Below are 21,284 nucleotides of genomic sequence, written 5' to 3'. Positions count from 1 at the left end.
TTCCTTCCAAGCATACAGCTGGTGCAAGTTTCAATGGTGCGACGATGGTGGCATCTAAAGAGGCATCAAGCAGTATTTCATGGTCTACAAACGTGGGCGTCTCAGTCCTTGAACATTCGGCCGGACGGATGTACGCCAGGGAAGGACCTTGTAGCGGCATTACAATAAATTAGTTGACGTGACTGCCGCAAATGATTCAAGGACGTCCATGACTACACGCTACTCAGCACCAGGCCCGTCATGTTCTCCAACCCAGAGATGGTGCACAAATCGCATTACTAAAAGTTACGTTTGGTTTAATGCCTCCTCGGCCGGATGCGTTGTGTCCCAATATGGAACTTCTTGTTTACCAGTCCTCTACTGCAGCGAGGGTCCTGATAACGGAGCAAAAAAAAGGACAACAAAGTGGAACATTATTTACCAGAATTCTGGAAATAGAATTGAAAGACTTACACACTTCAAGCACATCCCAGTTGGATGAATCCGTTCTAGTATAAGATGATAGTTCAGATCAATTTGTTTACTGGAACCCATTGATGTCCCATGAGAGGAGCAGATGCTATACAGTACATTCTGCACACATTGCAAGTTTAAGGACACAATCAATATCACAAAATTAATTTTGCTGATCTTGGAATCTCCGAGATAGTCAACACCCAGAGATGTGCAATCTATTAGGAAAGCGTGGTGTTTTTCTACACAAATAGGACTTATATGGAGAATATATGGCATCTGTTCTCCTTATGGTTTATTGTAGGAAATATATTGATCTGCTTTGCATAAATTTCAGGATATTTCCACATTCCTGTTTCCTTTGAAGTACATGATGATACTGAATTAATTAACACTTCATTCCGGAGTCAACAGTAAACATACTGTAGGCTCATCTGTGATATAGTAGCAATGTAACTATATTGTTGCAGAATGCACCATTATATTATTTATTACCCGTTATTTATATAGCACAGACATATAACGCAGCGCTGTACAGAGAAAAATGTAAATGATTCCCATCAGTCCCTGCCCCAGTGGAGCTTACAATGTATGATCCCTATCACATAGACACACATATACAGACTAGGGTTACTTTGTTGGTCAGAAGCCAATTAACCTACCAGTGTGTGTTTGCAGTATGGCAGGAGACCCATGCAAACACTGGTGGTGGCTTTGGTGGGAATCGAACCCCTGACCTCAGTGTTTCTGCAGCAGCCAGCTAACCATTGTGCCACTGTGCTGCCAGGTGGTGAAATGGTTAGGTTTAATCATGTTATAAAGCCTATTACTGTCCCTCCCTCACGATTACATACCCCACCACACTTTGATATTTGACATGAGAAAAGCAGGTTCTATGTATAATAACTACTGAAGAATTAATTATATAATTAATCATATGCTATTGACTATACTACTATGTTAATGAGTAAACAATTGATCTGTTATTGATAGGTCACAGTGATTACAGCACAGACAGTGATGGGCAGAACAGATGGTGTAATGGTTAGCGTTACTGCCTCACAGCAATGAGGTCATGGGTTCAATTCCCACCATTGCCCTAACTGTGTGGAGTTTGTATATTCTCCTTGTGCTCCGGTTTCCTCCCACACTCCAAAAATATACTGGTAGGTTAATTGGTCCCCCCCCCCAAAAAAATAAAAAATTAACTAGAGATGAGCGGTTCGGATTCTGTGGAATCCGAACCGCTCCGAACATTGGGGATCCGAGTCCACGCCTGACTCGGATCCCCGAACGGCGGCCGCCTGATGTCGGATTCTCACTGTGATAGCGCTCTGCCCTACACAGATACAAACACACAGCCGCCACACTGCACGGAGGGAGCTGGCTGGAGCTCACACATGAGCTCCGTCTTCCGGCTCCCTCCGCAGTGTGTGACAGGCTCAGCAGAGCGGACGGCGCGGGAGCGGGGAATCAGGAATCAGGTAAGTTTTTTTTTTTTTAACTTGTGAAAGTTGTGCAAGGGCCGGGGGCGATACTGGGGGGGGGTCTGCTACTGGGGGGGCCTGCTACTGGGGGGGGCTATACTACTGGGGGGCCTGCTACTGGGGGGGCTATACAACTGGGGGGGTCTGCTACTGGGCGTCCATACTACTGAGGGGCCTGCTACTGGGGGGGGGCTATACTACTGGGGGGGTCTGCTACTGGGGGGGCCATACTACTGAGGGGCCTGCTACTGGGGGGGGCATACTACTGGGGGGGCTTACTACTGGGGGGGGCATACTACAGGGGGGCTACTACTGGGGCAGCCTACTACTGAGGGGGGCCTGCTACTGGGGCAGCATACTACTGGGGGGGCTGCTAATGGGGGGCATACTACTGGGGGGCTGCTAATGGGGGGCATACTACTGGAGGGGCTGCTAATGGGGGGCATACTACTGGGTGGCATGCTAATGGGGGGCATACTACTGGGGGGACCTGCTAATGGGGGGCATACTACTGGGTGGCATGCTAATGGGGGGCATACTACTGGGGGGCATACTACTGGGGGCACTGTATAGGGGACCCTACTACTAAGAGGACTGCATAGGGGGCACCACTGCTGGGGGCATTGTGTAAGGGACACCGCTACTGTGGGCATTGTGTAAAAGGGGCACTACTGTGGGAATTGTGTAAAAGGGTCACTACTGTGGGCATTGTGTAAAAGGGGCACTACTGTGTGTCGTAACATAAATAAGAGACACTACTTTATGGTGTAATGTGAATCAGGCCCTGTGTGCGGTGTAATGTGAATAAGATTGTGCACTGTGACTCTTTGGGCCGTAACCCACTATGTAAACAAGTACTGTGACTCTGCTGGCCTACCCCCCCGGGTGGGCGCACTACTTTTCATTTCTGCCACTGCTGTGTGGCAATGTGTCATAGATGTGCTTTATACTGTGGTGTCTGTGTCATTGTGCCGCTGCTTTGTCGCTTAGTAACCAGTCAGCTCACTGCAACCTTTGGCCAATAATGTTGAGAACAATATTATAAGCTGTGATATGGTCTAAATTGACTGGAAATTAATGTTATTGAGGTTAATAATACTCTAGGAAGAAAAAAAAGACCAATTTATGTGATTTTAGCTTTTTTTGTCAATTTTTGTAAAAAAAATCCAAATCCAAATCCAAATCCAGTCACCGCAGTTTGGCAAATCCAAATCCAAAGCCGGACGACGAATTAGAACCAAATCCAAATCCGGCAAAAATGGTCCGGCGCACATCCCTAAAATTAACCCATGTTTGTGCGCATGTGGTAGGGAATATAGATTGTAAGCTCCACTGGGGCAGGGACTGATGTGAATGGCCAAATATTCTCTCTGTAAAGCGCTGCGGAATATGTGTGCTCTATATAAATAACTGGTATAATAATAATAATTATCCTATCACTGGAGCATCAGCAGTCAAGAGCTTGGAGGGGTTTCTGCATTGCAAGGATTTTTCCCTTTAGGTGGTGCTTCCATCATGTAGGACAGGGGTGGGGGAACCTTTTATCTGCTGAGGGCCATTTTAATATATATAACATTATTCACGGGCTCGGTGCGGGCCACGCCCCCCCTGTGTGATGTCACATGGGGACGGGGCAACAATCGGCAGTGATTACAGCAATGCCTGGAGCATCCTGAGGATGCTCCGGGGAGCTGTAAGGGCAGCGGTATGACTGTCTAAAGCATCCTAAGGACGCTCCAGTTGACACTGCTACATAGATTCTGGCTGCAGGCTGCCATCATAGGCACCCTGCCAACCAGGTGAGGCTATCAGAAAAAAGCTCGGAGGGCCAGACCAAATGAATCCGGGGGCCTTATACGGCCCCCGAGCCTGAGGTTCCCCAACCCTGATGTAGGACATAGGGCATAGTTGGGCACTTTCACCCTGGGACATAACACCATTGGCTGATAGGAGCCGCCAGGCTGAAGGGCAATCATAGAGTACTGAGTCCTGAAACCATCCTTTTAATTGAGTCAGCAAGAACTGGAGGTAATGCGTGAACGCGTCACCTGATTGGACAGGCCTGTGCTCTGCCCGATAATGTTCCGCACTAACATCCTGATTCCAGTCCCAGAATCTCCTGCCCAGCCCTCCAAGAAGTACTCAGAGCGGTCCCTAGCACTTATCCAATAACTATGGGGGAGCGCGACAGAAAGATGGGGGGGTTGTTTAAAACAAACACAAAGAGTAAGAACAAGTCTGTACTGTTTGTGCGCTCACTATGGGCCAGGATTGCATGTGGATATTCGCCCATATACAGATGTCTGCACTAATGCGGTGTCATCCGCTTGTGGAAGTGGCCGCCATCTCTGTCAGCGTGCATTTGCACCAGCCCCATAGCTGGTGCAAGAAATCTGCCTGAAATCAGATGGACGCTCTGCTCGGACCGCAATTCTACCTACGCGCACACAACGTTTTCTCAAAACATTTAGTCTACGTGCAAATGCACCACTGCTGCCATGTTGCGCATATTCAGCCGCAAGCGGAGAAGCGCCTGAGATGTGTACGACTCTGAGCTGCTCGTATTTGCTAACAGGTCCATTCGCTCAGTATTGTAGATGGATGTCGGCATCACATTCTGGGCCTGATCCAGAGGTGCACGCAATGCCGATATGCACGCATCTGCCCGATGTTGGAAGTACTGCGCATGTGACCGAGTCACACAGAGCATGTGCCCCTATGGTTACCCCTGGGAGATGCAGAACAATTTTGGACACAAGAGCCGTGAATTGCCATGGGCGATCCTGGGAGGTAACAGTGGGGTGACTAGGCAGACGTGGAGGAGTTGCGGTCAGCGTCGCAGTTGCACTGAGACAGGCGACCATGTTCATATGGAGAATCTGCGCCTCCATAGGGCTGGTGCAATCTACAATGGTGCATCTTAATACGCACAGGGAGGGATTAGCGCCGTTGCCTGTAGATGTCTCCATAGGAAGACCATTGGCCGCACCATTAGCATAAAAAAATTTGTGGCTGCACCAAACAGCATAGTTGCGGCTGCATCTGCTTCCACTTTTGAAACAGGCCCTCTGCGTCCCTATATACAATAGTCTCCATTCTATCACCCTGCACCCGTCACACCCCGTGCAGTACCTCTTTCCTGCCTGGGGTGTCGCTCTTAGCTCTGGTGCTTCTAGCACATACAGCTGATGCAGCAAACTGCTGAGATACAGACCAGAGTGTGCTAGTAGCACCAGAGCAGAGAGCGACACCACAGGCAGGAAATAGGAACCGCCCAGGTTTTTAACAGGTGCAGGGTGCTAGAATGAACACTATACATATAATGAAGTGCATTTAGTCTACTCTCAGCATCATGGGTGACTTATTTCCTTAAAAAAAAAAAAAAAGATTAATTGGAACAATGAGCTACACAGGGACAGCACAACCTTCAGTGACTGAAAAGGACACGTTATACCGTATTCTTCAAGTCTATAATGAGCCCACATGCCTCCAATGTACATAACTCCCAATAAGTCTTCATCACTCACATGCTGCCAAAGTTACCAGTTATTAACAACTGTCAGTACCCAGGTGACCAGAGAGAGGGTGATTGACACTTTGCCCAAAGACTTATCAGTAGACACAGGGAAATCGCTGCTTATGGAAAATGAAACTTCCATTTAACAACACAGATACAGCAAAAATGCCGTATGTACAACCATAAAAGTATTAACAATCCACTAAATAATTTGCCAGTGGGTGATCAGCTAAACAGTATCGTCTCCAGTTTAGGAAGCCTTGTGATTGGCTGAGACTCAGAATATGTTTCTATTTTGTTTTTCACAAATGATTATTAATAATAATAATAATAATAATAGTGTAATCCAGTGTTCATGAGTAAATCATTGTTCCCTTGTGGTGTATAATACAGGTACCACGTTATGTGGGCTGCTCCGGTCTCCGGATATCTTGCTGTGCAATGTCAATGACTGGAGCACAGAGTCCAGGCTGGGAGGCGATGGAGTCTGCAGAGGGGTGAGATCCAACAAGAAACAGAAGATGTTCTCATTCTTCTTAGGAGGACAAGAATTCACCGGCAGTAAGTGATCACGTGTAGCGGAGACTGACATACAGCCGGGGTCATTTTAATAAGAAGTAATATTTCTGAGTTTTATTTGTCACATTGCTCAGACGATGAAATGATTTGGAAACATTTTCATTCACTTTTCTGATAACTCACGACTGCATAGCAAAAGGTAGGCTCATCTGCAGCACCAGAGCCGGCTCTAGGGGTGTTCGACCAATGCGGTCGCACAGGGACGCCACCCATAGAAGGCGCACTCATCCCCAACATCCCGAAGTGGCCCGCGGGTGGTCAAATTGGGAGGTTGAGGACCTCCACCGCCACGGCGGTGCCGGACCCCCGGAGTATGTATGGATGCAGCGCGCGCATTCGCGCGGCATCCATTCCCTGACGGGAGAGGGCTGGGGGAAGCCCAGCCAGTGACAGAGGCCTGGGCTTTACCCCCAGCCTGATGTTATTTGGAGGTGTGCCACACCTGCTAATAATGTCACTTAGGGGGCGTGAACTATGGTAATGAGGCCACACCCCCAATATCGGTCGCGCGCGCCTTCGCGGTGACAGGGTGCATCCTAACGGGCCGGCACAGGGTGCTCAGACCCCTGGAGCCGGCCCTGTGCAGCATGGACGGTAACTGTTCAACAAAGTACCAATAAGCAATTTTGTAGCTACATATTGAACTATACTGTAGCAAGAGCTCAGGCTGCTATCTTTTCGACTGATTTGATACGTGTCAGCTGACATATTGAGCTCACAAGTAGATAGGTTAGAAATAATTGAATACAGCCATGGCCAAAAGTTTCGAGAAGTATTTCTCAAGTTTGCTGCTTCAGTGTTTTTAGAGCTTTTTGTCAGATGTTACTATGATATATTGAAGTAACATTACAACCATTTCATAAGTGTCAAAAGCTTTTATTGACAATTACATTAAGTTTATGCAAAGAGTCAATATTTGCAGTGTTGATTCTTCTTTTTCAAGACCTCTGCAATTCGCCCTGGCATGCTGTCAGTCAACTTCTGGGCCACATACTGACTGATGGCCGCCCATTCCTGCCTAATCAATGCTTGGAGTTTGTCAGAATTTGTGGGTTTTTGTTTGTCCACCAGTTTGTCCACAAGTTCTCAATGGTATTTAGATCTGGGGAGCTTCCTGGCCATGGACCCAAAATGTAGATGTTTTGTTCCCCCAAGCCACTTAGTTATCACATTTGCATATGGTAAGGAGCTCCATCATGCTGGAAAAGGCCTTGTACCTCACCAAACTGTTCTTGGATGGTTGGGAGAAGTTGCTCTGGGAGGATGTTTTGGTACCATTCTTTATTCATGACTGCGTTCTTAGGCAAAATTGTGAGTGAGCCCACTCCCCTTGGCTGAGAAGCAACCCCACACATGATTGGTCTCAGGATGCTTTACTGTTGGCATGACACAGGACTGATGGTAGCGCTCACCTTTCCTTCTCTGGACAAGCTTTTTTCCAGATGCCTCAAACAATCTGAAAGGGGATTCATCAGAGAAAATAACTTTACCCCAGTCCTCAGCAGTCCAATCCCTGTACCTTTTGCCGAATATCAGTCTGTCCCTGATGTTTTCCCTGGAGAGAAGTGACTTCTTTGCTGCACTTCTTGACAACAGGGCATCCTCCAAAAGTCTTCACCTCACTGTACGTGAAGATGCACTCACACCTGCCTGCTGCCCTTCCTGAGCAAGCTCTGCACTGGTGGTGCCCTGATCCCGCAGCTGAATCAACTTTAGGAGCCAGTCCTGGCGCTTGCTGGACGTTCTTGGGCGGCCTGAAGCCGCCTTCACAACTATTGAACCTCTCTCCTTGAAGTTCTTGATGATCCGATAAATGGTTGATTTAGGTGCAATCTTGCTAGCAGCAATATCCTTGCCTGTGAAGCCCTTTTTGTGCAAAGCAATAATGACTGCTCGTGTTTCCTTGCAGATAACCATGGTTAACAGAGAAAGAACAATGATTTCAAGCTCCACCCTCCTTTTAAGGCTTGCAGTCTGTTATTCTAACTCAATCACCATGACAGAGTGATCTCCAGCCTTGTCCTCATCAACACTCTCACCTGTGTTAACGATAGAATCACTGACATGTTGTCAGATGGTCCTTTTGTGGCAGGGCTGAAATGCAGTGTTGTTTTTGGAATTAAGTTAATTGTCATGGCAAAGAGGGACTTTGCAACTAATTGCAATTCATCTGATCACTCGTCATGACATTCTGGAGTATATGCAAATTGCCATCATAAAAACTGAAGCAGCAGACTTTGTGAAAACCAATACTTGTGTCATTCTCTAAACTTTTGGACATTTGTCATCTTATATTATTAGCAGTGGAAGGGTAGTTTCATGAGTATTTGGCCATAAGCCCCTGTTGGCTATATAAAAAAAATCAACTGCTGATAAAAATGATGTCATCACGTTGGATTGTAATGATAGTTGTTCAGACCTCTGACCCCTCCCACCAGTATCAGGAGCTGAGAATATAAATGAATAAAAGCCAGGCAGGCCCTGGCATTACAGCTAGTGTACTAGAATTTTGTACACCTTTATCTGTTGACATATCTATTCCTGATGATAATAAGTTGTTACGCAGATGTCATGTGACAATGACAGCCCCCATTCATGTTTATAGTACATTCACTCCTATTTTCAGGTTATTCTATGTTGTCTCAGAGTATCGGAATGGTGGATTACAGTACGGAGCTCAGTGATGAGGCCAAAGCAGAAATCCAGGCTCTGTTCTCTATTTTCCAGCGGGTATTCCTGCGAAGAGGTAACGTTATATATGGCGTTCAGCCAAGTGCTGTACAGCAAAGCCCATGGTTTAGTCTGGATTATAGCTGTATATTTAATGTATGATTGCATTGTCTGTACAAAGGAGCTCCTGTTCTTATCATGTTCTATCACTCATCCTACTGCTAAATATGTCTGGAAATAGAAAGTACAATGGCTCAAAGTTATTTCTGGCTGCACAGAGCATCACAATAAATTATTAATCCCTAAAGCTAAAAGCCTGCAAAATGCTTAATTAAAACACTAAGGGGCCTATTCATCATACCTTAAAATTCGATGGAGGTAATTAGGTTTAGAACTCGCATGGAGTTCTAGCTAATTATAGGTGGAATTCATCATTCCTCCTCTCCATCAGTATCTATTCCGAAAAGCTGTCATTTTTGCGATGACAGCTTTTCGGGAAATAGATACTTTTCCCTGCCTACACTACCTTATCGCAGCTGGAAACAGTGCTGCGCATGCGCTGTTACATTCGTAAACCCAGCGCATGCGCAGCACTATCTACAGCGGCAGTAAGTTTGTGTGTCCCCCCCCACCCCCCTCCGCTCACCTCTCCCCGTCCCGCACTTACCTGTCCACGCAGCAGCCTCCGGCTCCGTCCTGCTGGTCTGACACGTGGTCTCCCAGCACACCACAGTACAGATTAGAAAAAAAAACACTTTTTTTTTTTCTAATCTTTATTGTGTTCTGCTGGGATAACACCGTGTCCGACCAGCCTCCGGAGCCAGAGGATGCACCAGAGCGCCGGAGGGAGACGTCGGGGGACCTGTCCAGCTGTAAGCAGGTAAGTTTCACCTGCTATTCGCCACCTCACAGTGATGGATAGTACCTCCATCAAATTCCGAAAATACATAATTTTCGGAATTTGATGAATACCATAATTTCCATATCCCCATACTAATGTACTAATGTATGGGGAGTGTGGAAATTAACGCAGGGGGACTTAGCAAGGAGATATCAGTGATATCTCCTGTGCTAAGTATCTTCATGAATACTAAAATAACGTTATTAAGCTAATTTACAGACTCCGAGCTTGTCATATACAACGTGCTTCTCCTGCCCCTATTTATAATATCATGCACTCCTAACTCCCCAATTGGCACCTAACACTTGGTTGCTGACACCCTGCTGCTTGTGTTATGCAGCTATGTTTATAAACCTTGTCCTTGTCCTGCATTGTTTTGTATTACTATTAAATGTTTTTCTTGTGTGCTCATTTATGTACTGTGTGAGGCGCTGCGGAACCTTTGTGGCACCATATAAATAAAGGATAATAATAATATACAGTTCTCTCTAGGCTGGTCTTATGCGGGTCATACATCTTTGGCCCCAATTCCCCGTTCTGCCGATCCGCCAAAAACGCTGATCACTGGCCATCGATCATAGGCGACCTGTCGGCGGATCAGAGAAAAACAGCATTTTAAAAATGCTTTTGTTCAGTATTGGTGAATCAACAATTTCCAACATGCGGCATTTCCCCAATTCCCCGGCCCCGCGGGTAATTGGGGCAATACAAAGCCGAGCTCCACTGAGCAGTTGGACAAATATGAAAACTAAGGACCTTTCCAGGACAAACCTTTCCAAAAATGGGACCTACTGTAGTCCCCGGATGTTAGAAACTGTTGGCGGCTACAGATGGTGTTTGGCGCGACTTAGATGCTCCATCATGGGTAGCGATTTATACTTTTTCCTAAATTTTACGTCTTATTCTCAACGTAACTGAATACAAAGTCACTTACAGTGTGCCAGGGACACTAGATTAGTACTGTGTCACAAAGGAATTGGTATAGTCGCAGATTAAACATAATACGTGGCACGAGGTATGGCGCAGTCGTTCGTATTGGAGCTTTGTCTTCTGCCTTTTTACCCAGAGTAGAGACTGAGTAGCACACAGAAGTACATGGGATGCCAGCATCAGGATTCAGTCTAACCTTGCATTGTACATTTGTCGTGTTAGTGATTCAAATAAGATGCAAATTTTAAGAAAAATCTCTGACGGGAAGCTCGGCCTGGCTACATCGCAAAGTGCATGGTGCGCCAAACAGGGCTATTTGATGCTATTTGAGAAACGTGTATGTGGATACAGAGCCGTAACTAGACTTTTTGGTGCCCTGTTCCAGAAAGAGCATTGGCACCCCCCTCATTTTTCAAAGGGACATAATGCACCCAAAAAAGGGCCATGGCCTCATGGGGAAGGGCCAGGGAAGAGATAGGAGAGGCCAGGAGATGCTGGGGATGAAATAAGAGGAAGCTACAAGTGAGAATGATAATAAACAGAAATCTGACAGGCCCAAACAGCGCCCCCTGACCTGTGGTGCTCTGTGCCATGGCACCGGCCGCACTACCCTAGCTATGGCCCTGTGTGGATACATCTGTATGCATTCTAAATTCCCCTATGTAAAAGCAACCACAGAGCTCTATGGGATGTAGTTAGGACGCCGGCGGTCGAAATGCCGACCGCCGGCTTCCCGACTGGGAAATCCCGGGATGGGACTGATGATGGGTATCTAAATTCCGACGTCTATCATCAGCCCCACTCCGAAATCCCAACGCCTGGCATACCGATCGTAGGTAAGCCGGGCTGGGAGAGTTTAGCCGTGGGAGGGGGAGGGTTAGGATTAGGGACTCACGGGGGGACTTAGGGTTAGGCACCCCACTGGGAGGGTTAGGTTTAGGCTAGGAGAAGGGGGGGTTAGGGGCAGGTACCACCAGGGGGAGGTTAGGGTTAGGCACCCCCGGTAGGGTTAGGTGTAGGGTGCGGGGAGGGGGAGTTAGGTTTAGGCACCCCTGAGGGGAGGTTAGGGTTAGGCACTAAGGGGGGAGGTTAGGGTTAGGCACTAAGGGGGGAGGTTAGGGTTAGGCACCCCAAAGTGAGGGTTAGTGTTAGGGGGGAGAGTGGGTTAGGAATAGCCTACTTACCTTCCCCGTCGGGATCTTCATCTGCCGGCCTTCCGGCGTCGGTATTTCATCTGCTGATCTTAGGTCCAGCGGTGATTCATACCGATTCCAGCGCTATAGTAGCCCCCAGTTTTACCTATGTAGCATCCTGAGGGCACAGATATAAATTGTTTTTTCTTACAAATAAAGCCAATGCACTCAATTTATTTGAGGTGAGACAGCGGCATCGGCTTACAGTACAATCATACAACTGGCTCTGTATGTGCCTAGGGAGACACATCTATAGATTACCATAATCTGCCCATTTCCCAGGCCTTGTTCTTTGCATGCCTTCTGCTTTGCCATCTGTTGGCACATAAATGATAAATACCACTTTAGATATAAACCTACCAGAGTAGGTAAAATGAAATCTCAGTTACTGTATATTTCAAAGCTTTTCCTCCATGAAGCGGTTTCTCAGTGATAACTGATTTGCAACGAGAACTTCTGCAGTGTTGAAATTCCTGCAGCACATTCCTGGGATTTCATACACAGGCGCTTTATGCTGACATTACAGAATATAATAACCATTATTACATGGAGGTTATCAAAATGATATTACATTCTGTTGCAGGTGCTGGTGAGGCATTGGCCAGTGATTCTGGATGTCCCGTTGTAGCCCCACGGGAGGAAAATACAGCTGACATTACAGGTACTGGTGTAATAAATAAATACAGAATCTCTCTCGGTCACTGACAAGCGAGTTTGATCTTTGGAAGCCCAATTGGTGTGTCTGCTCCCAGCTCCAGCTGCCGAAGCACTGAGCCAAGCTGCAGCTGACTGATCATTTGTTATTCATGAGGAACCTAACTGGAGGAAACTGGTTAGAGTTCCCAGCTTGCTGAAGACTATAGTCCAGAGGGGAAACGGAACAGGAAGAGAAACTAAGAGGGAGATTTAACACCTGCTAATGAGGTCCAGGCTCTCGCTATCATTTTATAGACTGTACTACTGTAGATCAGCGCTGGTGCAGGGTTCTATGTCGCTCTGTGCCCGCCCTCCAAACATGTGACTTCATGACTTTATCCCTTGGGGACAGGGACGCCAGCACTAGGAAGTGGAGCACTGCCCAGAGCGTCCTTAGGATGCTCCAGATAGCTCTACAGGCTGCAGGGTGCATGCCAGAAGTACCTCATGGATGTCGTGCTTCTGGCTGCAGGGTGCCGTTCCTGGCTCCCTGCAGCCAAAAGCAGGTGTTGTAGGGAAGCAACGGTGTTGTCCTCAGGGCCCTGTGCCTTGGGCGACGGCACCAATCACACAGTGGCATCACCTTCCCGGGATGACACCCGGTGCAGTCAGGAGCATAGTGTCAACAAAATGGGGGCGTGTCCTCACAGATAGGGGGCGTGACCACATGTCCCAAACCATGGTTTTAGGCACTCCGGGGGTCCCCCAGGGACAAGTCTATGTGCTGTGCTGGCTCCCTCACTGTGCCAGAAGCCCAGTGCTGCACATAATGCTACAGTGCAGCACCCAGCTCCTGTCACTATAGAGGAGTCATCACTTTGGTGCATAGTTGCCGACATTCAGCTCCCTCCTTCCGGGAGGGAGCTGAATGCCTGCACACAGCGGGGGGCATGGCCGGCACTGACGCCTAATGGGGGCGTGTCTGCACGATTGCGTCATCGTGGCCCCGCCCCCTCTTCACAATGCCAAAAATAAAGGCATTCTGAAGCAGGGGGCGGAGCCACGATGACGCGATTTAGCGCTAATCACGTCATCGGGACCCCCGCTGCGGGGGGTTTCTACTTGTAGTCGGGGGGTCAGGCGGCAGCCGGGAGGCTTGCCTGCCTTTCCGGTGGGTCGGGAGCGGCACCCGATATTCGGGAGGCTCCCGACCAAATCGGGAGGGTAGGCAAGCCTGCTTTGGTGTCACCCCTCGGCGGGTGACACCCGGGTGCGGCCCGCAACCCCTTGTGACGCAACTGCACTCAAACACCCCTAGTTGCGAATCTAGCTAGAATCTGATTGGCTGCTGTGCTTAACACCCCCATTTGTTCTCTTTAGAAGATTTGATAAATCTCCCCCTATAGCACTGCTCTGCATAATCTTATTAAAGACATGGCTTTTACCCCAAATAAGAGGTTACTGTAGTTTTAAATGATTAGAGATAATGGGGCAAATATTGCGTTGGACATACGGGAAAGGGCGCCACGCTTTGGGAAGGCACACTTAGGGGGTAATTGTAATAACCTAATTTTGCCTTTTAAATTATTGCCGCTTTTAAAAAAAAACAGGCAGACTCGGCGAAATCTCGCCGATGCCCGCATCACCTAAATGCGTCCGACTCAGCCCCCAAATATGGATTATTTTGCAGAGAAGTTCTGATCATTTCAACTACTGTATGCAATTTATGTAACGCTCGCACACATCCAGGACTAGTCGGGAGTTGTGAAGAAAACATGGTGGTGACCTGACAATTGGAACCGGTAGCAAAAGCTAATGATTGTAGTATATCATAACACATTGTGGGGCTGATTCATATCTGCTCGCAAGTCTGTTTTCCGGACAGATGTTATAATTTTTTACACTGTGCATGCTACATAGCCGAGCGTCTCCACTGACTGGGTATAACACGGCGACAAATGGGCGTTTGCATGAAGAATAGGTATCCTTGATGCATTTGCAAGGATGGTCGCTATGGTGATCCCAGCTTGCGATGTCAGTCGCAGTGCTGCAATCACCATAGCGACCATCGTTGCTCCTTTGGCCAGGCTGCAGGAGCTGAAGATTCCCGCAGCCTGGATGGTGCCTGGTCACACAAGAGGCCAGACATCCGCCGACGCAGACCTCGGCAAAGCGCCTCTGCTTCCGGGAGCGCCGACCAGGCACATGTCAATCATGCTGCAGCTTGGGGGGGTCTGCGAGCAAGAACGCAGGACCCATTCTGCACATGCGCACGACAGGTCCTGCGCAGAAGCAGACCCCTAAACATCGGAGATGTGCGTTCATCCTCAAAGGAACGTACATCTCTGAATCAGGCCCGATAGAGGCACTGGCGCCATGTAGATGCGTCCAACTATGAATATAGGCGAAAATTCGCATTTACATCAATGCATGACTTGCCCACCACTCTGAATAAGCCCCAGTTTGTGCAGATATTAGTCACATGAAATGTATATTGTTTTGTATGTTTTATTTCTATCATGGACAATTCCTGGTAGGCTTTTTTATTTGCTGTATGTGTTATAATAAACTCTTATATCCTCACTGAGAAGGTGCTGCCCGTTACGTATCTCCACAGGCTCCATCACAGAACTGTTCCTCCAGCTGAACACTAGCGACGTTCTTGTTAATGGGGACATTGTCGTGGCCAACACAGAGTTCTGGATTTCCAAATCTCGCTTCTCCTCTGACCAGGCCTTGTCCTGGTGTCTTACCCGTGAGTAGACGTCTGACCGCAAAGGCTTTTATTATATAGGTGACGGATGGGGCTGGAATTATGTAGAACTAAAGCTTAATTAGAATATCCTGATGCTCAGGTGAAAGCACAACGTCGCATCCAGTGCACCAATGCAGTTATTTTACATCTGGATATTTTTACATTTGTAAGTAGATGGTGTATACGTTACTGCTGTGTAATAGGAGCTTATAGGCCTTTAGGCAAAGAATGTTCTGGTACAAATGGTCCTTGTTATTCCCATTTTGTGCACTTTGTTACACTTGTTCTGGTAACTAGTACACAATGCAGAGACCATATCTAGGATACAAAGTTTAACCTATTCTGCTAGGTTGTAGCCAGTGGGCAAAACTGAGCCCATCCTGGTGGGTAGTGGGCAAAGGTAAGGACAATGTACACACTGTTCCCCATTGCAAGCAGCCTTTCCTGATGGCAAGCTGGAGTAATTACTGCTGGTGTTTAATGAAGGACAGGAGACCGGGCTCTATCAGATAATAATACTAATAGGAGGTCCCTCTATAGCAGAACACCTCTCTTTCCCCAGATCATTAGCAACAGGATTATGGCTCCCCAAAGGTCCCCTGCAAGCTACTATAATATAACTTTATTTTATGAACTCAAATAACCTTATAGAACCCTTCTGCCTTAAAGTGGGATATGCCCACCAGTGCTCTATTGCCCCCGGGAACCTCTATAAGGAATTATCAGTGGTACCTACTCTGGAACCGAGAATGGAGGACATGCAGAAAAGACAAGGTGGAAACAACCCAAGCTATAGCAAGGCAGAATCAGCAGAAAAGTACATAGGGGTGTGAAACCTGAAAAGTAACAACAGTACAAACTCAGAAGGTTAAGGCAAGTTCAAACAAAGCAAAGGTCAGGGCTGGAGGAGTTCAGTTAAAGATCAAAGCTCAGACAAAAGTCATTATATATAGTGGTATATTGCCTATTTACTCACACTTACATTGCAGTGTATGTTCTTTGATCAATCTGCATTTCAATCAGCTGACCAATTGCCTCAGATGTAGGTCAGTCTTAATCAGCCATACTATTTATTAACATTCAGTCTTAGGGGCAGCTTGATGAGGGGTGCAGTTTGATATGGAAATGCACGAAGTGTGGAATAGCTAAGTGTGCTTTCTAAACAGTTAAAAAAAACTGTTGAACAAACATTAAACACCATCTAAGACCAGGTAATTGCAACACCTACAGTATTTTCGAAATTTTGTTTATATATTCACCTAAAAATGTCTAATTTATTTCAAACATCACTATGTACCAAAAATGTATTTTTATAATTTCACTCGATGGTATCTTCTCTAAGGCTATTACATCCTCCACTCTTCCTGCAGCTCACCCCTCTGTTGCCGCCTCAATAATCAACTCCCCTCTCATAAACACACAAGCTTTTTACTTATCTATACACATTGACAATAACATTACCAACCTGTTGCCATAAAAATCTTTAATACACATCCCACAAATATGTTTATATCTCTCTCCTGCTGCTTCTATTAGCTGGTGACATATCACCAAATCCAGGCCCCACCCACAACAGCCTATAAATCCAGCTTACCTCATAAACATCGCATGTCTCCCTTCACCCTCCAAGTCACTGCAATGTGCCTTATGGAATGCTCGCTCTGGCCCTGATTCAGAGCCGGACGCTCTGACAGAGAGCTCGCTCTGAATCAGGGCGTCTTTTTTTTTTTTTTTTATGGAGCGGCCTCCTCTCCGCTCGCATTGCTGTGGGTTGCCACCCACAGCTAATGCGACCCACAGCTAATGCGAGCGGCCAGGATGATGGTCGCGATGGTCAAGACCATCGGGCTTGCGATGAGACCCTTGTGGTAGGGTCTCGTGGCCGCAAGCCCCAGAGAGTTTTTGGCTCTAACAGAGCCGGAATCTCTCCACTGACATCACTTGTGAACGCCTCTGAAGGCGCTCTTATGGGAACGCCTCCATTTGGGCAGCCACCCCCCTGGCCCACCCAACAAAGGGGGCGTGCTGTCTCTCAACATTGACAGCACGCCCCCTTTGGTGCGAGACCTGGAGCGACGGATTGCCCGTCGCTATCCGGGTCTCGCGCATGAGCACGACGGAACCGGCTCCGTTGTGCGCATGCACTCTGGGCCACCATCGACCCGGTTGCGAGCGCTCTGTGCTTGCGACCGGGTCTGAATCAGGCCCTCTGTCTGCAACATACTAACATCCATCCATGACCTCTTTATCTCAACTAACCTCAACCTTCTGGCGATAACAGAAACATGGCTCACACAATCAGACACTACCTGCCCTGCAGTACTGTCACACGGTGAACTACACTTCACACACACCTCCAGTCCTGGTAATTGTAAAGGCGGTGGGGTTGGAATATTACTGTCCCAATCTTACACGTACACAATTCTCCCACAGGTACCATCACTCACAATTACATAATTTGAAGTACATTCTTTCAGGACTTTCACCCCTTTCTCTCTGCACATTCCTGCTATCTATCACCCACCTGGGCCACCTCAACAATTTCTGGAACATTTTTCTGCTTGGCTCCCTCGCTTCCTATCCTCTGACACCTCCAACATCCCCATGGGTGATTTCAATATCCCTATTGACAGTCCACAAACTCCTCATGCCTCCAAACTACTCTCTTTAACCTCCTCTCTTGGCCTTTCCCAATAGGCTGAGGATCTGATTCAGACCCACTCGCTAAGATGTGTTCGCTCGTAGCCAGTCGATTTTTGCATTGTGCGCATGCATACGCATCTCCGTACGCGTGCGCGAACCAGTGCAAGAGATTGGGAAGCGTTCGCACACTGTGCATAGACTGCCCAGCTGAGTGAGTGACAGGAGAAGTCATTTATGGGTGGTGACAGGGGCTGGCCGCTAGAACCGGGGGAGCGGAGGAGCGTCTCAATGTCATTTCAGAGGCGTTCATAATTAAGAGACAGCATCATAGTACACGTCACCTGGCTGGATTTTACACTGACGTGCTCGCAGTGCGTGCGGCAGGGTATGGTCAACCACAAGCGATGCGATCGCATCCGATGGCACCCGATGTACCGATGGTTGCATACACTTCCTGGAGATGAAGTGCGCAAGTGGGCGGCTTAAGACTGGCTGGTGGGCGTCTGCATACACAAAGCGATTGCACGCAAAGACATAGTGGGCGTGCTAATGCCTTGACGTGCGAGCGCCTGCCTTCACAAATTTGCATACACTCTGAGCGAGCGAACACAACAAGCGAGCGGGTCTGAATCAGGTCCTGATTCCCCTACTCATCAGGAGGGTCACTGACTTGATCTTGTATTCACCAGACTACAGTATGTTCAGTTTCTAAATTCACTAATGCTCCTTTCCCTCTCTCAGATCACAACCTTATCACCTACACACTCTCATCCATTACATCAACCTCAATGTCAATCAAATCAACCAAGCCTCCTCTAACCTGCAGAGATATGAATGCTATTAATTTTCAACAACTATCAACCTCTCTGCGACAACAACTCTCACCAATTTCTACATTCACTTCTCCTGAGACTGCTGTATCACACCTGAACCAGACCCTAGAAATAGCCCTTGATGAAGTGGTTCCAGCTCCCCATCACTTATACGTCAGCCGTGGCATTCCAAATCAACAAACACCTACAAAAACTCTCACGTAAAGTAGAACATGAGAGGTGTAAATCTCGTAATCCAAGTGACTTCCTCACATATAAGACTATCTAACACTCTTACCTTAATGCTCTGGACACTGACAAACAAACATATTTCCAATCTCTCATATCTGCCCAAGCCTCCAACCCCAAGCGACTTTTTAATACATTTAAATCACTTCTTACACCTCCCTCACCCAACCCACTTTCTACAATGCGCGCACAAGATCTTGCTTCATATTTCATGGACAAGATTTATAAAATCTAAACTAAAAATGGTATGCTCTTCCTCAGCCAGTGATCTGCTCAATTCCCTACCTGAACCCTCTGGCGTCTTTATTTGACCCCACAATGAAGATGAGGTTTCTACACTCCTCTCATCCTCCTACTTTACTACCTTCTTGATCCTATACCCTCACAAATCAGTAGGGATGTGCAGGCTCGGATAGGTTCTAGTTTGCACGTTGAGTTCGGATTTTTCCCTCCAAAACAACGGAACTCAGAAAGAGGCTAAATGTCATCTTACATGGACGAACATCATCATTCCTGGACAAAACCGACGAATCGATGAAACCGACGTTTAGGCAAGTTTGTTAAATGTTTGATCTAAACAATTTGTTGAAATAACAGTTTTGTCCATTTTCTGGTGTTTTGGAGCAAATTACTGATCATCATTTACTCCCATGCCTTACCAGATTTTCATTCCAACCAATCAACTAGTTGGATGTAAGTTGGTCTAGTGTGTGGCCAGCTTTAGTATGTATATCAAGAAAATTTCTTTATCAGCCTCGATGTTCTTGGATCCTGGGCTGAAATTCATGGTAAGGTTGAACAGTAAAAAGACTAAAGATGACCTTACTTGTCTGTTCCTGTATAGTTAAACTTATAATCAGTATAGGCGAGATACATCACGCATCGTATTTTGAATGCGATTAATACCTCAACTGATCGCATGGCGGCATTTATTAACGCCATATGTGTGTAGATTTAAGCAAAGAACAGCACTCCTGATAAGAGCTGTCCTTTGTGATGTGTCTAGCTAGATAGCAAGGGACACTTAGGATTGGAGGGCCCTTAAGATCAACATTTGGGACACAGGGATCGGGCCATAGTACACAAGACTTTGGTGTGAACAGGAACAGGTGGTGTGGCCCCATGTGACTCCGCCATTTTACTTCACACTGGAGGTATGCACATCACTTCCCCAGCTGCTGGGCTTCCCCCAGCCTCACGCGCACACCAGGTGGGAGCATTCCCTGACTACCGTTCGTCCAGCCCACAGATGGGAGAGTACCCAAACATACATAGTCACACACATATACACATACAGTACATACAGTCACAGAATCTGGAGTACTACTGTTAATGAAGCAGGTGCAGCACTATCAGCCAGAATGCAGCCCTGTCAATTATACTGTACAGGGCTGCTGTGAACATTATGTGACCCTGGCAGCCAGCCAGGCGTAGAACTTGCTAGAAGTGGGAAAGATTTTACCTCAGCCATGGTCAAATTGGTGGGTTATGGGTCTCCCCGCTGACTGAGAACAGCTGTTGCAGAGCAAAGGTCAGGTGAAGCCCACCTGAGCCTGTAGGACCCGGACCAATCAGAAGGGGTTTACTGGCGCAGTGATGGTATTGAAAAGAGAGCAGCAGTGTGTGCCCGGTGTGATTGGTTGGCTCTACATCAGAGTGAGCATCACGATGTGAAGCCGCAGCAGTGAGGAGCCCAGCGCGCAGGAAGACCGGGGACTAGTGGTAGCCGCAGCTCTGTGTGGTTACCTGACGTCTGACTGAAAGGGATCTGGAGCCCGGTTTGGAGGTGAGACCTGGGACTAGAAGAGTAACTGAGCCCTGAACCTCTCTGGGGTACCTACCTGGATGGGGATGTAGTTTGGAAGTCGACGGTCTAAATGCCGACCGCCGGCTTCCAGACATTCTAATCCCGGCGTGGTACTAATGACAGGCGTCGAAAACTCGACGCCTGTCATTAACCATACTCCAGAAGACCAATGCCCGGCATACCGAGCGAAGGCCAGCCGGGCGCGGACAGCCGCGGGGGGGAGGGGGGGGGAGAGGGTTAGGTTTAGGGCTCCCGGGGGGACTTAGGGTGAGGTATCCCCCCGGGAGGGTTAGGTTTAGGCTAGGGGAAGGGGGGGTTGGGGTTAGGCACCCCGGGGGGAGGTTAGGGTTAGGAACTCCCCCGGGGGACTTAGGTTTAGGCTGCGGGGAAGGGGGGGTTAGGTTTAAGCACTTAGAGGGGGGATTAGGGTTAGGCACAGGGGGGAGGTTAGGGTTAGGCACTCCTAAGGGAGGGTTAGGGCTAGGGGGGGGAATTAGGTTAGCGATACTTACCTTAGGGACGATCGGGATCTTCACCCTTGTCGGGCTGCCGGTAATACCTACTACACTCCCTGGATGCGCTGGAATGTGGTGCTGGGGTCCCATGTGGGGGAAGCAAAGAAGGCAGTTTACCTTGCAGCGAGGCCTGGGGA

At 47.7% G+C, this 21,284-nt stretch overlaps 1 protein-coding gene across 1 annotated transcript in view; it reads left to right on the top strand.

Annotated features, from left to right (window-relative positions):
- Positions 1-21,284, top strand: part of TG (thyroglobulin) — a 326,211-nt gene that overhangs the window by 177,879 nt on the left and 127,048 nt on the right. Inside the window, 4 exon segments of the mRNA XM_088449710.1 lie at positions 5,851-6,018; positions 8,663-8,782; positions 12,314-12,391; positions 14,984-15,121. Of these exon segments, the coding sequence (XP_088305836.1) occupies positions 5,851-6,018; positions 8,663-8,782; positions 12,314-12,391; positions 14,984-15,121 (504 nt within the window).

The sequence above is a fragment of the Taudactylus pleione genome, unplaced genomic scaffold (genome assembly GCF_031769625.1).
Source record: "Taudactylus pleione unplaced genomic scaffold, aTauple2 ptg000493l, whole genome shotgun sequence".
NCBI lineage: Eukaryota > Metazoa > Chordata > Amphibia > Anura > Myobatrachidae > Taudactylus > Taudactylus pleione.
Note: the sequence above shows the minus strand (reverse complement) of the source record. Positions and strands in the feature narration are given on the sequence as shown.